The sequence below is a fragment of the Panthera leo genome, chromosome D1, assembly GCF_018350215.1.
Source record: "Panthera leo isolate Ple1 chromosome D1, P.leo_Ple1_pat1.1, whole genome shotgun sequence".
Classification (NCBI taxonomy): Eukaryota; Metazoa; Chordata; class Mammalia; order Carnivora; family Felidae; genus Panthera; species Panthera leo.
In genome coordinates this window covers 10,012,316-10,033,162 of record NC_056688.1, presented here as the reverse complement: position 1 = coordinate 10,033,162, position 20,847 = coordinate 10,012,316, and the positions used below count along the sequence as shown (strand labels likewise).

The 20,847-nt window shown below is 40.6% G+C and overlaps 1 protein-coding gene across 6 annotated transcripts in view; it reads left to right on the top strand.

Moving 5' to 3' along the window:
• ALG9 (ALG9 alpha-1,2-mannosyltransferase) overlaps positions 1 to 20,847 on the top strand; it is a 105,553-nt gene that overhangs the window by 33,222 nt on the left and 51,484 nt on the right. For 3 of the 6 annotated variants that reach the window (XM_042907381.1, XM_042907386.1, XM_042907382.1), the window contains 5 exons: positions 2,546 to 2,668; positions 5,566 to 5,720; positions 8,803 to 8,932; positions 9,566 to 9,713; positions 10,838 to 10,967. In XM_042907381.1, coding sequence (XP_042763315.1) covers positions 2,546 to 2,668; positions 5,566 to 5,720; positions 8,803 to 8,932; positions 9,566 to 9,713; positions 10,838 to 10,967 — 686 coding nt within the window. Of the gene's footprint in view, positions 1 to 2,545; positions 2,669 to 5,565; positions 5,721 to 8,802; positions 8,933 to 9,565; positions 9,714 to 10,837; positions 10,968 to 11,464; positions 11,525 to 14,528; positions 14,680 to 20,847 lie in introns of those variants that run through there. The other 3 variants (XR_006194177.1, XM_042907383.1, XM_042907384.1) reach the window with 3 other exon arrangements.

Genomic DNA, 20,847 nt, shown 5'->3' with positions numbered 1-20,847 from the left:
GCCCTTGTTTTTAAGACTGTTGTGACTTGAACCTTCCCTGCCTTTGGCTTATCCTCCAATTTTTGCCTTGTTCTTCCAGGAAGCAATAGTCTATTATGAAATGTTCACAGCCTAGCTCTGAACTTGATCTATGAGTTCCTAACACATAAACATAGTTGAGTTTACCAAATTGATGCTTTGGGTTCAGAATTTCAGAGTATAGTACACCTAGGTAAAAAGGTAGTCAGCCCTAGCAGGAGGGTATAGTCAGTTGTGGTAGAGACCAATATTTGCTGGCAATAAAGTGCTTTCCTGAAAAAAACAATAAGTATTTGTAAGGAGCAATGAAAGGCTTTTTTTTTTTTTTTTTTTTCTATAGATGCTTCTTAAGATCTATTAAAGATGATATAAAAGATGATCTCCTTTCTCCCTAGTCACTGTGATTTTTCTTCTCAGGCTCAGATTTCCAGAATTTGGTTGGAAAAAAGTAGGGCCAAGGTTGACAGCCCTGCTTCCACAGTGGTGGTCAGGAGAAGATTATGCAAAAAACTACCTTTCTGGGAACTGGACTCCTAAGAGACTCAGTTTCAGAAATGTGTTATTACATATTAAAATCCAGAGAAGATGGATATTTCTTTTTGAAAATCATCACTTTTCTTTTTTTTTTTCTTTTTTTTATTAAAAAAAATTTTTTTTAAATGTTTATTCATTTTTTGAGACAGAGAGAGAGCATGAATGGGGGAAGGTCAGAGAGAGAGGGAGACACAGAATCAGAAGCAGGCTCCAGGCTCTGAGCTGTCAGCACAGAGCCTGACATGGGGCTCGAACTCAGACCGCGAGATCATGACCTGAGCCGAAGTCAGACGCCCAACCGACTGAGCCACCCAGGCACCCCGAAAATCATCACTTTTCTATAACCCAAACGGGTATTGGTAAAGAATACAGGCTATGAATGTCTATTGAACTTGGCCTGGGACAGGAGCTCTGTTCATGAACATCGCAATCAATGTATTTAGACAGGAAGGAGTGAGCTTTTGCAAAAGGTGACAACAGTTGAAGTGGAGTTTTACTTAGGGTACCCCACCCTCCCTTCCCCTAAATGTTTCTAGCGTTATGGGTTTGGTTTCTAATCTTATTTTGCTGTGCAAGCTGCAAAAATGTCAGTTTTTCTGACTGTTCCTCTGCCTTCTGATTACCCTTTTAAGCAGTGCTGATTGCAGGAAATTGCTGTGGTGCAAGGCGGGTGTCACAACATGCAGTGATTAAAACCCGCATGTGTCATTCACTGCCTGATGGAAGTAATCACACAGAGGGGAAGAGCAGATAAAGAGCCTGCTAAATGTGCATGGGGGGCTGGTCCTGCATTTGGGTTCAAGGATTTTGAGTTAAAGAATCGAAACTGGTGTGGGTAAGCCTTGTGTTTTCATTTTGTTTCGTTCTGAGTCCTCAAAACTTCTAAACAGGATCTGGGGCTCTGAACATTATTTTCCTAAGGAAAGCAAATTGTTGCTTTTTACCAAACACAGGGTCCCATGACAGTAGAATAGTGGTTAAACATATCAAGGGCCAAGATACTGGGATGTAAATGGAATGAACGGGTGAGAATAAAAGGGGAAAGGCCTGAGTAGCTCGGTCCTACAAGACGGCTCCCACTTGGCCCTGCCACAGCCACACTTGAGACGTCAGTAACCGGTCCAGATTGTCACTTCCGACCAGCTGTAGATGGGAAGTTCCAGCAACCCCCTCTTTGGGTTCGCTTAATTTGCTGGAGTGGCTCACAGAGCTTAAAGAAACATTTACTTAAGTTTACCAGCTTAGTGGGCAGGATATTATAAAGGATACAGATGAATAGCCAGGTGGAAGAGATGCATAGGGCAGGGAGTGTGGGATGGAGCTCAGAACTCCCATCCTTCCCAGGTGTACACACTCCTGGCGCTTCTATGTGTTCATCAACCTGAAGTTCTCTGGACCCTGTCCTTCTGGGTTTTTATGGAGGCTTCGTTACACAAGCATGATTGCTGAAATCATTGGCCGTGGGTGTGACTGAACTCTTGCCAGCCCCTCTTCCTTCCCTGGAGGTCAGCAGGGTGGGACTGAAAATTCTAACCGCCCCATCAGGGCAGTTAGGTCACACAATTGGTTCTGGCCATCCATCCCCATCCTTCAACCCCACCTGAGGGCTTTCCCCAAATCTCCTAATTAACAGAAGACCCAGAAGACACCCTATCGCTCTCACCACTTAGGAAATTCCAAAGGTTTTAGGAGCTCTGTGCGAGGGACAGAGATGAAGACCAAATATAAATTACTTATTATAAATCACATTATCACCACTAAGCTATTTAAATTATTTGCTTGTTCTGGAAAAGTAACAAATCCCATTCTCTTCCCCTCATCTGCTCTTGTGCTTCCCCTGTGTGACTGAGCCCTAGTAACTGAGTTCCCATTGTGGACTCATTCACTTGAGGCATCAGACCATCAACATTGCTTGAACAAAGAACATTCTGAATCCAGCATTGTAAAAGATATGGAAGGCATCCACTAATTATCTTTTATTTGTTTCCCCCAGGTACAGAACCCTGGTATTTCTATTTAATTAATGGATTTCTTAATTTTAACGTAGCCTTTGCTTTGGCTCTTCTGGTCCTACCACTGACTTCTTTGATGGAGTACCTACTGCAGAGGTTTCATGGTGAGTGGAGTAAGGGATAAAAGGTTTTTGGGGAGGAAAGAGCAAGTAACAATGTATACCAAGAAGTGAAAATGAATCTCCTTATTCTCTTCTCCATTTTCTTCCCATGGCAATGGTTGGCTTATCAAATTATCATTTTGTGTTTGTAGATTATTTAAATTTATGTGAAGGTTCAGTTAATAATTGCAAGTTAGGCTGACAAAGGGAGGAATTTTACATCCCTTCGAGTGAGGAAGTCAGGATAGCATACAGAACCGCATGGGGAGGCAAAAACAGTCATAAAATCTCAGGAGATGAAAGTATTTGAGTCTTGGGTTTTTTAAAGAAATGTGTAGTAATATGGATAATTGTTTAAGATAATAAGTCATAGAGGTAAATACTCCTTGGGAAATTACTTTAACCAAAAATTTGAAAACTAAACCATACAGGGATTTCCCTCAAATTTGATACTGAAGTGAGAGAAGCTTTGGACTTCCTGAGAAACATTATGCTTCTCTTTGTTCCGTTTTGCTTCTGTGTTTGCCTTATTGTGGAAGGTTTGGTTTGTCATATATTTTGCTTGCTCTGATTCCGTAGTGCACAGCCAGTGTTTTCTCAAGTTGTCACAGATTTGGATATCTGGTGCCCATGTTTCGTTTATGGAAGACAGATTTGAGCAGAAATTCATATGAGCTTTGGAAAGAGATTTAATTTCAGACATTTCAGTCTGATTTGGATGCCATATGATCTCTCCATCCCGCCCCCCATTCTGCTTTTCTGCTATTAATGGTTTGTAGAGTTCACTGTGTTACCCTATTTGAATACGAAAGCAGTCTCCAGTCACTTGTTTTGTTTTAGCATAACCATAATGCCATTATCCTAATAAAATCAGCAATTCCTTAATATCTAATACCCAGTTGATACTCAGGTTTCCTACACTGAAAAACAGCTTTTTATAGTTGTTTAAAAGAGGTTCTAAAAAAGGGTCATATACTGACTTTGATGTTAAGTTTCTTCAGCTTTTTACGAAGTTCCCCCCTCTTGTTTTTCCTCCTGAAGATTTCTAAAGAAATCAGGTCACCCATCTTGCATAATGTCCCACATTTGGATCCAGCTGTCTGTCACCTGGGGTGTTAACTTAGTCCTGCATTCCTTGCATGTCCTAAGGATCACTTTATCTCTCTTTTTTTTTTTTTTTTTTTGAAAAGTAACTTTTTTTTCTTTACTGTAAAGATAATTTATGCTTGTAGAGAATTTGGACATGCTTGTGATGTAAGTATAAAAACAGCATATTAAGCTGTTCTCTACAGTACGAATCCAATTTTGTTTTAAAAATGTGTAATTTGCACACATGTCCACCTAGTAAAAAAAAATGAGTGCTGTTTTTTTCTCTATACTTTCTGTGTATTTTATAATAGAAAAATCTTCTTTTAAAGAGAAAAAACCCAGAAAAACATAAAGAAGCAGGAAAGTTACCTATTTACTCATCATGTGATACAACTGTGGTTATGATTTTGTAATTTTACAGAGTACATTCAAACAGGTTACGCCATATTTTAAGTTTTTTAAATGTTTGTGTAATTTTGAGAGTGAGTGAGATGGAGCATGAGTGGAGGAGGGGCAGAGAGAGAGGGAGACAGAATCCAAAGCAAGTTCCAGCCTCTGAGCTGTCGGCACAGAGCCCATTGTGGGGCTCGAATTCAGGACCTGTGAGATCATGACCTGGGCCGAAGTCGGATGCTTAACTGACAGAGCCACCCAGGGGCCCCAGTAGGCCATATTTTACAAATATATTTGCTAGCCTTGAAGATACAGAAAAGGATTTCATTTTTTTGTAATCAAGAAAATTCCAACCTAAAATACTTCTTGGAAAGATGTAAATCATAGATTATCACCTAAAATCTTAAGGTAAGATCTTAGAGTAGAAAGTTTAAAGGATAAGCCTGGTATTGCATTTGAAGAATTTTCATCCCTAAAGAGTTTCTACAAAGATACTGATAAGTTAGAAACACCAAAGTGGATCGTGATGACAATCCTGAGCTTTTCCTCTAAACTTGCTCCTTGTAGACATAACACCAGGGGGCGCTGTCGATCTACCCTTTGCCAGTGATCTCTAGCACTGCTGATCATCACTCATAGAAGCACAGTAGGGGATGCCTTCACCGTGGGTTTGCAGGTTTATCGGTCAGTGTTCATGTGCCTAACCACAGGAACTTTCCAGCAGGTGCTTGAGTCTTAGAGCTCATTAAATGGCTTTAATTCTTTCACATGCCTTGAGTATATGTTAGTTTCAGTTTTAAGATTCAGAGTGGATGGGTATTGTGAGAGAGGAGAACAAATATCAGTAAACTTCCTTTAAGAGTTGCTTTTATATTTGCTTTGAGACAGACTCTTTTGCCATTTGTAGCTTGACAAAAAACGATGGGTTTGAGAATCCAACTTTTTCTTTCCTTTGGTCTAAATCTATTAAAACAGACTGGTATATAAGAAAGGAGATTAATCTATTAAATAGAGCATAGGAATTAAAACCCAAGAAATGAGTTTATGTTATGCTTTTGGTTAATCTCAGGAACCTTTACCTTAGTGGCAGGACTCACTGAGGAGAGAAGGCTTTTCTTCTTTATCCAATATATTAAGATTTATTACCCAGTCCCTTGACTTTGATTTGTGTTCCAGCCAAGTCCAGTATTGTGACTCACATTAGAGGCTGGCTTTCTTGGGGGAGCTCAGGAGTATATACCTTTTTCTACTGGACCCGTTTATTGCATCAGAGAAAGTATGAATATAAAAGCTGAAACATTTTATGGGGTGCCATACACATAGGGTGTATTCCCATCTGAGATCGAGAGAACACTGAAACTAAATATGTTGTTTTATTCTAACATGGTGAAAGGTGGATATTTTTCTGTGTCTTACAGTTCAGAATTTAGGCCACCCGTATTGGCTTACCTTGGCTCCAATGTATATTTGGTTTATGATTTTCTTCATCCAGCCTCACAAAGAGGAGAGATTTCTTTTCCCTGTGTATCCACTTATATGTCTCTGTGGTGCTGTGGCCCTTTCTGCACTTCAGGTGAGTTTCAGGGAAATGTACATTTGCTTCGTTCTGTTTCACTTGTTAAATTGGTCATAAAGCTTAAAGGCAAATTACAGTATGCTTCCCCCAAGATACTTTATCCATACAATAAACCTGATACACATATTAAAGTAACTACCATTGTTTATGTATTGCTTGCTTGGCTGTTGATCATACTCTTACGCTGATTACATATTTGCACTGTTGACTGGTGTGTTAATTTCTTTCTACTGCCAACCAGAATCCACTTGCTATTAAAGGAATTTGGTTAGATCGTTGTATAGGCCTACCACAAGATGGTGGCGCCATGGCAGAAATAATGGAACGTCTGCTCCTTAGCTATGAGATCAGATTAAAACTTGCTCAAGTGTTGGGATAACATCAGGCAGTTAGCAATATGGGACACTTTGTAATCCTGGCTTAAAACCTGTCCAGGTCCATTCCTTTTCAGAATTTATCTTGGATGTATCTGTATTTGTGGTCTCAGAAGCCTCCAGGCTGTCTCTCTCTCTCTTTATTTTTTTAAGTTTATTCATTTCATGACTGAGGGAGGGGCAGAGAGAGAGGGAGACAGAGGATCCCACTGTTAGTGCGGAGCCTGATGCGGGGCTTGAGCCCAGGAACTGAACCGTGAGATCATGACCTGAACCGAAATCCAGAGTCAGATGCTTAACTGACTGAGCCTCCCAGGCGCCCCTCCAGGCTTCTTTTTGACCTCTGCTACCATTTGCAATTGGCAGAAAAGAGTAATTAGGGAAGCATTTTTTTCCTTAACACTTCAATAGCGCTATAATTCACAAACCATATGATTTACCCATTTAAAAAGCGTAGAATTAAATGGTTTTTAGTACAGTCACAGGTCTGTGTAACCATCACCACAGTCAATTTTAGAGCATTTTTATCATCTCAAAAGCTCTGTACCCCTTAGCTGTCCTATCTCCCCAGCTATAAGCAACCGCTAGTCTACTTTCTGTCTCTGAAGATTTGCCCGTGGAGTCCTAAAATACATGGTCCTCGTGTCTGGCTGCTTTCAGTTAGCCTCATGTTTTTTGTTTTTTGTTGTTGTTTTTTTTTTAATTTTAAAAAAAATGTTTATTTTTTGAGAGATGTAGACAGAGCACAAGTGGGGGAGGGGCATAGGGAGAGAGGAAGACACAGAATCTGAAGCAGGCTTCAAACTCTGAGCTGCCAGCATAGAGCCCAATTCGGGTCTCCAACTTGGGAATGGCAAGATCGTGCCTTGGGCCGAAGTCGGACACTTAACCAACTGAGCTACCTGGGCGTCCCATCGGCATCATGTTTTTAAGGCTCATGCATGTTAGGTTTATAGTTTTAAGAAAGAATTTTAATTATAAATGTAATTGCACTTTATTGCAGATAATAAAGTTTTAATTGTTTAAAATCACTGTCTAAGTTAGCCCTACTATCATAACAAAACCACCTTCCAGCATATTTGCCTATCATGTACCAGACTTGATGATGGTTATAATCTGACCTCTAACTTAATATGTCTTTTAATACAACTACATATCATTTTCAGTGTTGCCAAATCTATACTCATTATTTGAATAGGAGTATGTTCTCAATTTGGCATAATACATAACATTATTGTATATGTAAACTACTGAACTTATATCTATGATTAGATATATAATTTATGGTAGGTTTAAGTTGCTTATTTATTTCAGGATTATAAATAATGTTAGGATGAATATCTTTCTTGAGGTATATGGATTGTTTCCTTAGGACAGATTCTTTAAAATATGAAAGGAGTTCAAACCCACTGATGGCAATAGATTTATTGGCAATATATTTATTGATGGCAATAGCTATAGATGGCAATATTTGTAATAGATTATAAAATTGCTTCCCAAAAGTAGTTGTAGTCTAGGAGGGAAAGAAAGCAATAAATCTAATGGGGAGGTACTCACAGACTGTAGAACTCATGCATACATGTATATATTGTAATAATATTCATCTAGTTTGTAAAATAGTTCAGATAATTAACAGCATTTTCCTGATGTTCTATGAGAGGAATTCTTTTGTTTGGTCATGAGACGTTTTCTTGATACCAAAAACTTTGATGAAAGCTTGTCAGTGGAGGAGAGTAAAGATTAATACTTGTTACATCAAAATAGAGATACTGCATATATCAAAGCAAACTGCTAAAAAGCACTTTTGTTTTTATTTATTAAAAGAAATGTCTTTTGGGGTGCCTGGGTGGCTCCGTCGGTTGAGTGTCCGACTTCAGCTCAGGTCATGATCTCACAGTTTGTGAGTTTGAGCCCCGTGTTGGGCTCTGTGCTGACAGCTCGGAGCCTGGAGCCTGCTTCGTATTCTGTGTCTCCCTCTCTCTTTGCTTCTCCCTGCTCACGCGCTCTCTCTCTCTCTTTGTCTGTCTCAAAAATAAATCAACCTTAAAAAAAAAATGTTTTTTAAGCCGGCTCCACACCCAGTGTGGACCTGCCCTCATGACTCTGGGATCAAAAGTTTCATGCTGTACCAACTGAGCCAGCCAGGCACAACAGCACTTTCATTTAAGTATTAAAAAAACAAATTATTAGGACTTTCTAAGCACTAGAGAGATGTCTATATACTTTTCCTGTGAAGCTGGTGAGAATTCCTCTGGTTGGGCTGACCCGTAGATAATTTAAACAGAGCTTGCTTTCATCTTCGAATTTGGAGTGGGCACTCACTGTTGGCAAATGCTCAGACCCTTGATGGAACCTCTTTGGCTGCTTCTTCTCTTCTTGGTGTTAGGATGTTTTATGATAGTGTTCTGTATATTATGCAAGTTCTTTTTTTTTTTTTCTTTTTTCTTTTTTTTTTTTTTTTTATTTATTTATTTTTGGGACAGAGAGAGACAGAGCATGAACAGGGGAGGGGCAGAGAGAGAGGGAGACACAGAATCAGAAACAGGCTCCAGGCTCCGAGCCATCAGCCCAGAGCCTGACGCGGGGCTCGAACGCACAGACCGCGAGATCGTGACCTGGCTGAAGTCGGACGCTTAACCGACTGCGCCACCCAGGCGCCCCTTTTTTTTTTTTTTTTTTTTCAATACAGTTTTCTTTCCTTCTAGAAATGTTACCACTTCGTGTTTCAGCGATACCGTCTGGAGCATTACACTGTGACGTCGAACTGGCTGGCGTCAGGAACGCTCTTCCTGTTCGGGCTCCTGTCCTTTTCCCGCTCTGTGGCACTGTTCAAAGGTAGAGGCACACAGTGCCCATGCTCGCAAGGCACTTCACCTTGGGTTTTGCTCTGTGTATGATTATTACACTTCAGCGTTAGCTGGGAGGAGGACTTTCCTATAAAGAGAGCCTATGGGCTTCATTTGTGATTGGGCTGTGACTTATCTAAGATGAAAGAGAAGATTGACAATTCCTTTCGCAGTGATTAACTATAAAAGCTTTTTTTCTATTGTGTTTTTTAATTTTATTTTTTAGAGGATGCTTTTTCATTTTGAGGAATGAATTAAAGAAGCCTTCAACATAGGAAGCAAATTTGGGGCTCAATTCCCATGATAATACTCTTCCTATAGTCATTATTTGGGTCCACAAGATTAAAATGTGCTCAAAGAACAGAAGTGAAAAAGGCGGAAGGGTGTACAGAAGGGCAAGAAAGCAAATTATATTTGGTAAAACAGGGTCTCTGCTGTGATCATCTTCCTAACTGTAGAGACGCTGTGTGTCAAGGGAGCCGGCTTCTTGCTGCCATTGCTGGGGGCCTTCACACTCTTAAATTACACATGGATTACAGTGGGACATTAACATGCATCATGATTAAATGTTAGACTCTCATCTTACATGTCTTCAGCTTTCACAAACCTTTCTCCCTTCCAGGGTATCACGGGCCCCTTGATTTGTATCCAGAATTTTACCGAATTGCCACGGACCCAACCATCCACACTGTCCCAGAAGGCAGGCCTGTCAATGTCTGTGTAGGGAAGGAGTGGTATCGATTTCCCAGTAGCTTCCTTCTGCCTGATAAGTAAGTTGTTTCTAAATCCCCAAGGTTTTAAATCCAGGAGTAAAAATAGCAATTCTGTGGCAAAGTCTCCCTAAGTTTACTTTCATTTTGGGGTTTTCACAAAAAGTTTTTGAACAACGGGCCACTTCCGAGCTGTGAGGTCTGCACTGTGCGACCATTTCCTGTGTCCAGTAGAGTGAGCACTGTGTCCGGCTATGCACCCTGCACTACCTGTGACTATAGACATCTGGGAACTTCTAAAAACACTCTGGGACCTAGACTCCTGCTAGTGGCTCTTTCTCAGGATTCATATTTAAATTTCTATCATCTGATATTAATCGATTTCCAAAAGTGGTCCAGAAACTCAGGCTAAAAGGATATTTTTGAAGAAGAAATGTTGGTCATCCAATAACGGTGTAAGTTCTTTACCAAAATATGGACAGTGGGGAAAGCTGTGGTTAAGATATCTGTACCTTTATGCTGTTGTTGGATGATAGCATAGACTGTGGAGTTTCTTGTGTTGGCTTCATGTGGACAGAGAAAGTTCTATTTACGGAAAAGGGAAGTCAGGTTAAGATGAGTCGTGATGCGGCTTAGCCGGTGGAGGTATTTTGTGTGTAGTGCAGATCTAGTATCCATCACTAATGATTCAAGGAAAATGGTTTTAAGTATTAACTTTAGCCTTTGCCTTTTATATTTGAAATAGTTTCCTAACTAAAGATATTTTTGACAGTTGCTCAGGAACAAAGTACGTCTCCCATGGTGTGTTCTTACATCTTACTCTTTTCCTATTTGATGAATTTGCTTTAATTTTGGTAAATGCCTCTGATCATGTGGTAATTGGCGACAGACTGGCATGGTTCTCCGATGTTTGGTGGTATGACCGTTTGGTTGCAAATTTTACTGCCAAGAGTTGGTGACATTGATCGAGAGACTTCTCGATGAAAGTTTCTCAACGATGTTGGACTGAGTTACGACCTCTGCCTCTCTGCTCCCTGGTGGATCGAGGTTTTAGCAGAAATACATTTTTTCCAAGTGAAATGTTTTTCACATGAATTTTGGGGGGGGCTTGTTTATTTCAAGTACATTTGGCAATATGGGCCCCCTGTGTTTTCCTTACTCTCTCTTATTTGTGTTTCTGACAGTTGGCAGCTTCAGTTCATTCCATCAGAGTTCAGGGGCCAGTTACCAAAACCTTTTGCGGAGGGACCACTGGCCACCCGGATTGTTCCTACTGACATGAATGACCAGAACCTGGAGGAGCCATCCAGATACGTAAGGGCAACATTCTCCCGTTACTACTTTGAACAAAGTTCTACCCCTAAAATCTGTTGGCATACATGTTAGAGCATTGATGAAATGGGAATGTCTTAGAAAGTGATTCCTTCAGGGTAAGAGATGTAACGGGTTTGTAGAGAAAGAATAATAGCACTTTTATTTTAAAATTTACTTTTGCTTTCTATGTGAAACATGTAGTGCAGTGTATTTTCTAAGCCAGTCTAGAAAGTTTCTTGTGTTGAATTCGAATCATCATGTTGAAATGCGTTCTGAAACTCTCATCATTCCCTGGCCTATTAAAATATTCGGTGGGGAGCTTTCAAATTCTCAGTAGACCTTTGACCTAACTGCTAGTGCATTCTGGTTTTAGCAAATGGGTAGTCGTGAGTGCAGGCTGTGTTCATGGTGAGCACGTGGAGCGCTCCCTGTCAGGATTGTGCCCTTTTCCCCACTCATCGTCACATACTCCAATATCCCATGTGGTTTTATTTCAGCTCCTTTGAAACAGGACACTTGCGTCATTGATACTTGTAAAATCGTTCATGGTAGAAAAGGTAAGAGCAGTAATGCTCCTGGTTCCCAGAGACAGTAGAAGAATATTTTATAGAATTACTAGAAAACACTTTTTTTTTTTTTTTTTTTTTTTTTTTTTTAGCAATCTGTCTTTTAAAGAAACATTGAATGGTAGATGACAAATACGTTTTGTTTAGGTTTTCCCATGTACTTATTATGTGAAATGATGGGGGCTTGTGGTATTGTGAAGTGCTCCTGTGGCCTTTCAACTCCCAGACAGAGACCTTCAGGGCCGAGCAATGAGATTCTTACCGCGGGCTTTGTAGCCATAAGCTGTGGAGGCTGCCGTTGTACAATACAATGGCCTGGCCCTCTCAGAAGGTGAGATCTTTATTCCACTGAGTGGTTGATTTTAGAGCTTTCTTTATAACTTGAGTCTCTGATTTCTGTAGCATTGAAGATAGCCCGGGATGGGGTAAACTGTTGTTGGTCACTTTTGTTTTAGCTGCGCATACTGTCCCGACAGCAGGCTTTGATGCGTAGGGACTCCCCATGAGGAAACTGGGTAGTCAGAAGGCTAGGCATGTACAGCATGATGGGAGAAAGATACAGATTGAGCGTGAGGTTGTCGTAGCTATGTTTTAGGAAGAAGTAACACAGAGCTAGTAGTAAAAAGGAGCATGGACTTTGGAGTCAGGTAGGCCTGAGTTGAAATCCCAGGTCTGTTTACCTTGGTGACCTTGGGCAAATTGGTTAACTTCTCTGTTCAACTAATATCAGTTTTTATCTGTAAAATGAGAATAATGACGCTCACTTTGGATGATTATAATGAGATACTATATCTGTCATATTTAGCGTAGTATCTGGTACATGGGATTTCCCACAAATGTTCTTTATCTAATAATGGTATATATCACATGGATTAGAGGTAAGGGAGCCCTAAAGAGGTTTTATAATCAGCCTCAGTCTCTCCGTCCATCCTTACTTCTCTTGTTCTCCAACCTGATTTTTGTCCACTCACACTCACATTACCTTTTCCATCCCAATGACTTTGCTTCTTTTGGTGACCACGCCTGGACCACCTTTGTCTCCCTCCTTTGTCTCCCTCCTTCGTCTCCCTCCTTCTGCCTTAGGAGGTAGCCTTTCCCAGCTGTTGAAGCTGAGCTGTGCTCCTTTAAATGCCTTAAATACTTATCTGTACCATTCATTTAGCCATTTAATTTTGTCTTATGTTACTTACGTATTTCTGATATCTGTGTCCTGTCTCTCCCCATCAGCCTGTGCATGCTGTGAGGAGAGCCCTGGTTTTTTTCTGTGTTCACCACAGCCTCTGGGGTAGTGCTGTGCCTGCTTTCCGAGTGGAGAAATGAACATTCCTCATCACTGTGACAGTGATGTGGAGAGAGAGCTGGCTAGAAAATCTGCAGGGGCCTTTTGCACACTTCTTGGGCTTTGGTCCCTGAGTTTCTTTTTTTTTTTTATTTAAAAAAAAATTTTTTTTTAACGTTTATTTATTTTTGAGACAGAGAGAGACAGAGCATGAACGGGGCAGGGGCAGAGAGAGAGGGAGGCACAGAATCGGAAGCAGGCTCTAGGCTCTGAGCCATCAGCCCAGAGCCCGACGCGGGGCTCGAACTCGCGGGGCTCGAACTCGCGGACCGCGAGATCGTGACCTGAGCTGAAGTCGGACGCTTAACCGACTGAGCCACCCAGGCGCCCCTGGTCCCTGAGTTTCTTTGGTTAGGTCATACTTCCGTGTTCTGTGCTACCAGACGCTGTTAAATTCAGTTGAGTGGCTCTGTGTTAGCTTTATCTAAAAAGCAAAGATTTTTCAGAATACCTTTGGGAGTCACCAAAATACTGTCTGATAAAAACAGGGACGAACAAGTCAGATCTACGAGTGTGTAATGTCTTCCATTGTGCTCACCTGCCTTCCTGTGTTGGAGAGTTTTCTGCAAAGTTCTTTCTGACATTTCTTACATGGTAGGGCAAGTGGCCTCCAAATCCAGGGCTGCTCACCTTTCACCCTGTAGAAAGTAGAAGAGACATTGGATGGCCTACTGTGAAATCTTTGTCAGCAATGGTCAGGGATTTGTGTCTTCCAGTCAGCTATTTAAAAAGGTAGTGGTTTTCCTCTGGTGATAAAAGTAAAATATGTTCGTTGTATAAAATAATGAAAGCTATGAATAAAAAAGTCCTATATAATCTTATTACCCAAATATTAAACCAGTGTTAGCACTTTGGTGTTTTTTTTTCCCTTTCACTTTTTTCCCTTGCGTATATGGGTGTGTGTGTGTGTGTGTGTATAAAAGGTCAATTATTTTTTTAAGTGTTAATGTTGTAGTTTAAGAATGGTGCCAGGGAGAGTGCCTGGCTGGTTCAGTCAGTTAACCGTCTGACTCTTGAATTTGGCCCAGGTCATGATCTCACAGTTCTATTGTGGGATTGAGCCCCACCTCGGGCTTTGTGCTGACGGTGTAGAGCCTGCTTGGGATTCTGTGTCTCTTCATCTGCCCGTCCCCTTCTCAGATGCATGCACACATGCTTTCTCTTTCTTAAAAATAAATACACATTAATAAAAAAAAAAAAAAAAAGGTACCAGGATCATGTCTACAATGGCCAAATAACTTGGCCCAGTGTAAAGAAGCACGTGCTGTACTATGTTAACTTTTGTGACTTCTGTTATCAATCCTGGCTTTAAGTTAAGGTTCTTTGAAGAAGGCAAAATAATTATGGTCCCTGTCTTTCCTGAGCATGGTAAATAGCATGCCTGTTGGCTCTGAGTGACAGATTTTATCCAGCCTTCCCCGTCAGTGCTAAGTGATTGGGTCTGTCTCCTGTTTCTAGTCTGCATGGAAACTAGGAAACATGCATGACTTCCTTTAGTTTGCTATTCTCCTTTACCTCTGAGTTTATCAAGAATAAGAGTGTCAAGGCTCTGTGGTTTGTAACACACTGTTAGAACTATATTGCAGAAATATTTTTTGCTCCATATTCTTTCATAATAGGTATCGAATAGCTTTTGAATATCTCATTATCAAATAGGTGGCATTCTTAGACTGGTACATGCCACATCTTCTTCCAGAATCAAGCTCTGAATTGAGAAGATACATTTATGGCACAACAACAGAACACATAGACCAATGGAATAGAATAGAGACTCTAGAATTGACCCACAGAAGTATGGCCAACTAGTCTTTGACAAAGCAGGAAAGAATATCCAATGGGAAAAAGACAGTCTATTTAACAAATGGTGCTGGGAGAACTGGACAGCAACATGCAGAAGAGTGAAACTAGACCACTTTCTTAAGCCATTCACAAAAATAAACTGAAAATGGATAAAGGACCTGGATGTGAGACAGGAAACCATCCAAACTCTAGAGGAGAAAGCAGGAAAAGACCTCTCTGACCTCAGCCACAGCAAATTGTTACTTGACATATCTCCAAAGGCAAGGGAATTAAAAGCCAAAATGAACTATTGGGACCTCATGAAGATAAAAAGCTTCTGCACTGTAAAGGAAACAATCAACAAAACTAAAAGGCAACCAATGGAATGGGAAAAGATATTTGCAAATGACATATTGGACAAAGGGCTAGTATCCAAAATCTATAAAGAGCTCACCAAACTGCACACCCAAAAAACAAATAATCCAGTAAAGAAATGGGCAGAAGACATGAATAGACAGTTCTCTAAAGAAGACATCCAGATGGCCAACAGGCACATGAAAAGATACTCAACATCGCTCCTCATCAGGGAAATACAAATCAAAACCACACTCAGATACCACCTCATGCCGGTCAGAGTGGCTAAAATGAACAAATCAGGAGACTATAGATGCTGGAGAGGATGTGGAGAAACGAGAACCTTCTTGCACTGTTAGTAGGAATGCAAACTGGTGCAGCCACTCTGGAAACAGTGTGGAGGTTGCTCAAAAAATTAAAAAATAGATCTACCCTATGACCCAGTAATAGCACTCTTAGGTATTTACCCAAGGGATACATGAGTGCTGATGCATAGAGGCACTTGTACCCCAATGTTTATAGCAGCACTTTCACCAGTAGCCAAATTATGGAAAGAGCCTAAATGTCCATCAACTGATGAATGGATAAAGACATTGTGGTTTATATACACAATGGAATACTACATGGCAATGAGAAAGAATGAAATATGGCCCTTTGTAGCAATGTGGATGGAACTGGAGAGTGTTATGCTAAGTGAAATAAGTCATACAGAGAAAGATACCATATGTTTTCATTCTTATGTGGATCCTGAGAAACTTAACAGAAGACCATGGGGGAGGGGAAGGGGAAAAAAAAAGGGAGGGAGGCAAACCATAAGAGACTCTTAAAAACTGAGAATAAACTGAGGGTTGATGGGCGGTAGGAGGGAGGGGAAAGTGGGTGATGGGCATTGAGGAGGGCAGCTGTTGGGATGAGCACTGGGTGTTGTATAGAAACCAATTTGACAATAAATTTCATATTAAAAAAAGATTCTTTTAGTGTCTTCTCTTTATTACTTTACAAATCCAGTTTTTTGTTGGCTATTTCAAGGAGAATGCTTTCCTTCTGACTACAAATCTGATACCTAATGTGGGAGCTACAGGAGTAACCAACACCTGTACAGCAGAGAACTGAGACTTTGCTGATTTTTAACTTAATGCATAAGCAGCCTTGTAGGAAGCTTCTCCATCTGTTATCTTAAAAAAAAAAAAAAAAAATGCAAGTGTTCATTGATGACTTTTCCCCAGACAGTGATACAGTCAGTTTGACTCTAACATGACACAGAGTTGCTAAAAATCATTGTGTGCTAAAAAGAGGAAAAAAAAAACCACAAACAAACCCACAAGGCTTATGAGAAAACTGGGATTAGAGAGACACAGTACTCAAAAACTTTGTGACACATAAAAAAAAGAGAACGGAGCGTATAAAAATGGTAGCACAGTTTCACATATGTTAAGCAGCTACAAGTCCCTAAGTACTACAGGCATTTGGGAGTTGACCCTGAAAAAGACCTGAAGTTTGCTTGTGGCTGTGGTGCTGGAAGGGTTGCTGCTTGTGCAGCAGGGAAAGGGTGCTCTGCAATAGGACAGAAAGTCCTAACCCCAGATACAGGTGCATGTGGCTTGGAGCGTATGGTGCACCCCAGAAGCTGGGGGACAGTGGGGTGTGCTCGCGTGCACTTGGCATCCTCCTGCTACCCTTAGTTCAGCCGACTGTGGTTTTCTGGATTCACCTCGTGTTTCTCATAGATGAAATGCCACATGAGCAAAAGCAAAGAATGAATTATGGTCCAACTGTTTCCTAATATATCTGTTGTGTTGGAACAGATTTGCATTTTCAAAACAAGTGTTACGACAGAATTGACTGTATATTCAGTCAAAGCTTCCCTTATTTTGTTACTCCCTGCTTTTCCCTTTAACCAGTAGAAAGAATTACGAATTTGGAAGGGAACTCGATGTACCATAGAGTCCGTGATGTGCTCAGAGGGGTTGTCACCTGACAAAGGTTGGTCCGAGTGTAAGAGGCTAGCTACACTTAAGACTCCCCAGTATGCTCTGAACCCGTCCTCTTACTTCCAAAGCCGCTTGTGGTTTATGTCATATGGTATATCATTTGAGTATATGTTTGCACGTAATAGCTGATCATTCTTCCATGTAACAGGATTGAATAGACTGTAAATAGCAGAGCAGGAATTTTTTAAGAAGTTACTTTAAGCTTCTGGAGCGGGTGTTTTAAGTAGCAGTTACTCTATTTATCTATAGATATCATCCGGGTCCCCACTCCCTTTTCTTTTCTCTGTCATCTTTTTCTCATCCTTCCTCCTCCTTTTTTTTCCTTAAAGTTTATTTATTTTGAGAACGAGAAGTGTATAAGTGGGGGAGGGGCAGAGAGAGAGAGGGACAAAGAGAATCTGAAGCAGGCTCTGTGCTCAAACTCACAAACCACCATGAAATCATGGCCTGAGCTGAAACCAAGAGTCAGATGCTTAACCGACTGAGCCACCCAGGTGCCCCTGTCCCCACCCCCTGCTCTAAGAATGGGAAGTCCTTAACTGCAGGAGAAAATAAATTCTTATAGATATCCTTGTGAACTGTTACCCGCCTGAGTGTCAAAAGAGCAAATTCAGATTGCTCTAATAGGTGCAGCAGAGTGAGGTTGGTATGACTAATAATTTAAGTGAAAGCTGTTCAAAATGCTTCTTGAAAATTAATTCCCTAGTCTATTATGTTGACATTTAGAAAAGTAAACTTGACACTATTTTTCGTGACTAAATGACCAAAAACTTTGACCTGGAAGTTGACATTTTTTACAGTGCGGTACATTTTCACTCTTCATCGTAAAGTTTCAGGTGTCAAACATGCATTCAGCAAGGATGGGAGGTGACAAAACTGTAAAACAGCCTCTGCCTTTAGGTGACAACTACTTAACCGAAGGGGAGTTACTATAAAAGAAGAAATGGAAAGCCAGAAGGATACCTGTCATCTTTTCCTATCAAATCTATCCTCCTAGGCCTCCATGCTCCTATTAAAAAGAAAATACCCTGGGAGAATATTGATGGCTGGCCAGATGATTTAATGGCAAGAGCCCTGGGTGGGAGTCAGAAGAGCTTGTAGTTCTTCTCAGGAAGTGAGTGAAGTATATGTTTATTTCTTAAGTGACTTGGTAACTTTCCAAGGCCCCCGGGATAGTTGAACATGTGTTTCCAATTTGCTGTAACTACACCTGAAATCCAGTGGCTACCTCAGAGTATGCCATTGCCTGTTTGATAATCTAATATTTAATGGTGGCAGATCTTAATCTTGACGCATGATCCCTGGGCCATGGGACCTGATGATGAGCAGAGCTGGAAGTCTGCAAATGCTTCCAAGGGGAGGACTGTGTGTCACGGGCACACTGTGCCGTGTGATGCCACCTGAGTGTGCTGCTGAGTTTGGGGAGTTGGAAAGATCCCTCCACAGCCCCATCCTGGGCTGAGTCTCTGTTACAACTAATGAGGAAGAGCTGCGAGTATTAGTGCCCAGTGCCCCTTAGCTCATTCCTACTCCAGCAAAATGCACACCTTTTATTACCAGTGTGACGTCTGTGTCGGTTTCTTTCTTTGAGAATACATATATTTTTTATGTCTGAGGTGGATTGTCATCCTTAACATAGATTTATTAATAAGATGTAAACTATGTGCTAATGATTGTCAATAAATCAGTTTGGATTCCTTCCCGATACACCTTTTTTTTTTCTTGTGCTTTGGAGGTGCTGATTTGTTCTTCTCCAAAGCTTCTAGTGGGTTCTTAGAAACTGAAAGAAGTCAGATTTCTTTCAAAATGAGTCTTAAATGCTGTATTTTACAAAATTTTAAACTAAGGCATATTTTTAGCTTCAACAGCTGGTTGATATGTAGCCTGTGACTAATGAAATGAAACACATTTTTGTTTCACGATCATGTGTTAATGTCACCCTACAATTTTGTTATTTTTGATGCAAGAAAGAATGATTAAATCTGAGGAAACAAAAAAAAAATGAGCTTTTTGGTTATACTTGAAGGCAGATTTAAATCCAGTCTCTTGGTTTTTGAATTGTAGACGATGTTAGGGAGCATGGGCTCAGATTTTGCAGTTTGAGATATTGACAAAACTGAGAGAAGAAACCATCCTGTCTGATTCTGGCTCTTAGACCTAAGGGGCAGTAGCCACTCAGTGTCACCAGGGATTTCAACCAAGAAAACTCAAACTAAAAATAATCACAGTGAAACAGTCTGTATACAGTATGATCCAGATTTTATAAGGAAAAATCTTATCTGTAGAAAAGAAGGTCTGGGACATAAACAGGTTGATGGGTTTTTTTTTTTTTTTTCTTTTTTTTTTTCGTGGTTGGATTATAGGGGAATTCTTCTAAAAAATGCATTTAAAAATATTATAGTGAGTCATAGCTTACTTTCATTTTTTTTTTTAAAGGCCCTAATAGGGGCTATAAATACCAAATCTTTGGAACTACCAAGATCTCTGGTGTGCTTTCCAGATAACACTCTGCATGCTGTCCCGTTGACCTCGGGTTTCCCAACTGAGCACAAGAATAACCTTCAAGTCAATTGGGAAACAGATTTGCTATTCAGTAATTTTTGCCTCTTAGCCTTCTGACTTCTTAGTTATTTCAATCGTTACATCTAAGACCACTTTTACTTTTCCTGCTGCTAATTGGTTCTAGATTGCTTTTAAGAAATAAAGGTGGGGGCGCCTGGGTGGCTCAGTCGGTTGGGCGTCTGACTTCGCCTCAGGTCATGGTCTCACCATCCGTGGGTTCAAGCCCTACGTCAGGCTCTGTGCTGACAGCTCAGAGCCTGGAGCCTGTTTCGGATTCTGTGTCTCCCTCTCTCTCTGTCCTTCATCCACTTGTGCTCTGTTCCTCACTCTGTCTCTCAAAAATAAACATTAAAGCATTTTTTTAAAAATAAATAAAAGCAGTTTACCTATCAGCTGTGAGGAAAAAGTTTTTTTAAACCTTGAATTAGGACAGCATGCTGCTGTGGCAAATAGACTGTGAAGTAATACGTTAAATTCTTCCAGGCAGAAAGGGAGTTAAAGAGTTAAATAATTCTTTTTCTTTTTCGTTTTCTTTTTTTTTTTTGAGCAGTTCGTGGTTATGCTTTTTATTCTTTTTTTTTTTCCTTTGTATAATTTATAATTTACATCCAAGTTAGTTAGCACATGGTACAACGATTTCGGGAGTAGATTCCTTAAACCCCTTACCCATTTACACATCCCCCCTTCCACAAACCTCTCTAGCAACCCTCTGTTCTCTGTATTTAAGAGTCTCTTATGTTCTATCCCCCTCCCTGTTTTCGTATTGTTTTTGCTTCCCTTCCCTTATGTTCATCTGTTTTGTCTCAAAGTCCTCATGTGGGTGAGGTCATATGATGTTTGTCTTTCTCTGAATAATTTTGCTTAGCATAATACCCTCTAGTTCCATCCATGTAGTTGCAAATGGCAAGATTTCATTCTTTTTGATTGCCGAGTAGTCTTCCATCGTGTATATATACATACTACATCTTTAACCATTCATCCATTGATGCACATTTGGGCTCTTTCCATACTTTGGCTCTTGTCGATAGTGCTGCTATAAATGTGGGGGTGCACGTGTCCCTTTGAAACAGCACACCTGTTTGGATAAATGCCTAGTAGTGCAATTGCTGAGTCATAGGGCAGTTCTATTTTTAGTTTTTTGGGGAACCTCCATGCTGTTTTCCAGAGTGGCTGCACCATTTTGCATTTCCACCAGCAGTGCAGAAGAGATCCTCTCTCTCTGCATCCTCAACATCTGTTGTTAATGTTAGCCACTTTGACAAGTCTGAGGTGGTCTCTCAGTGTGGAGT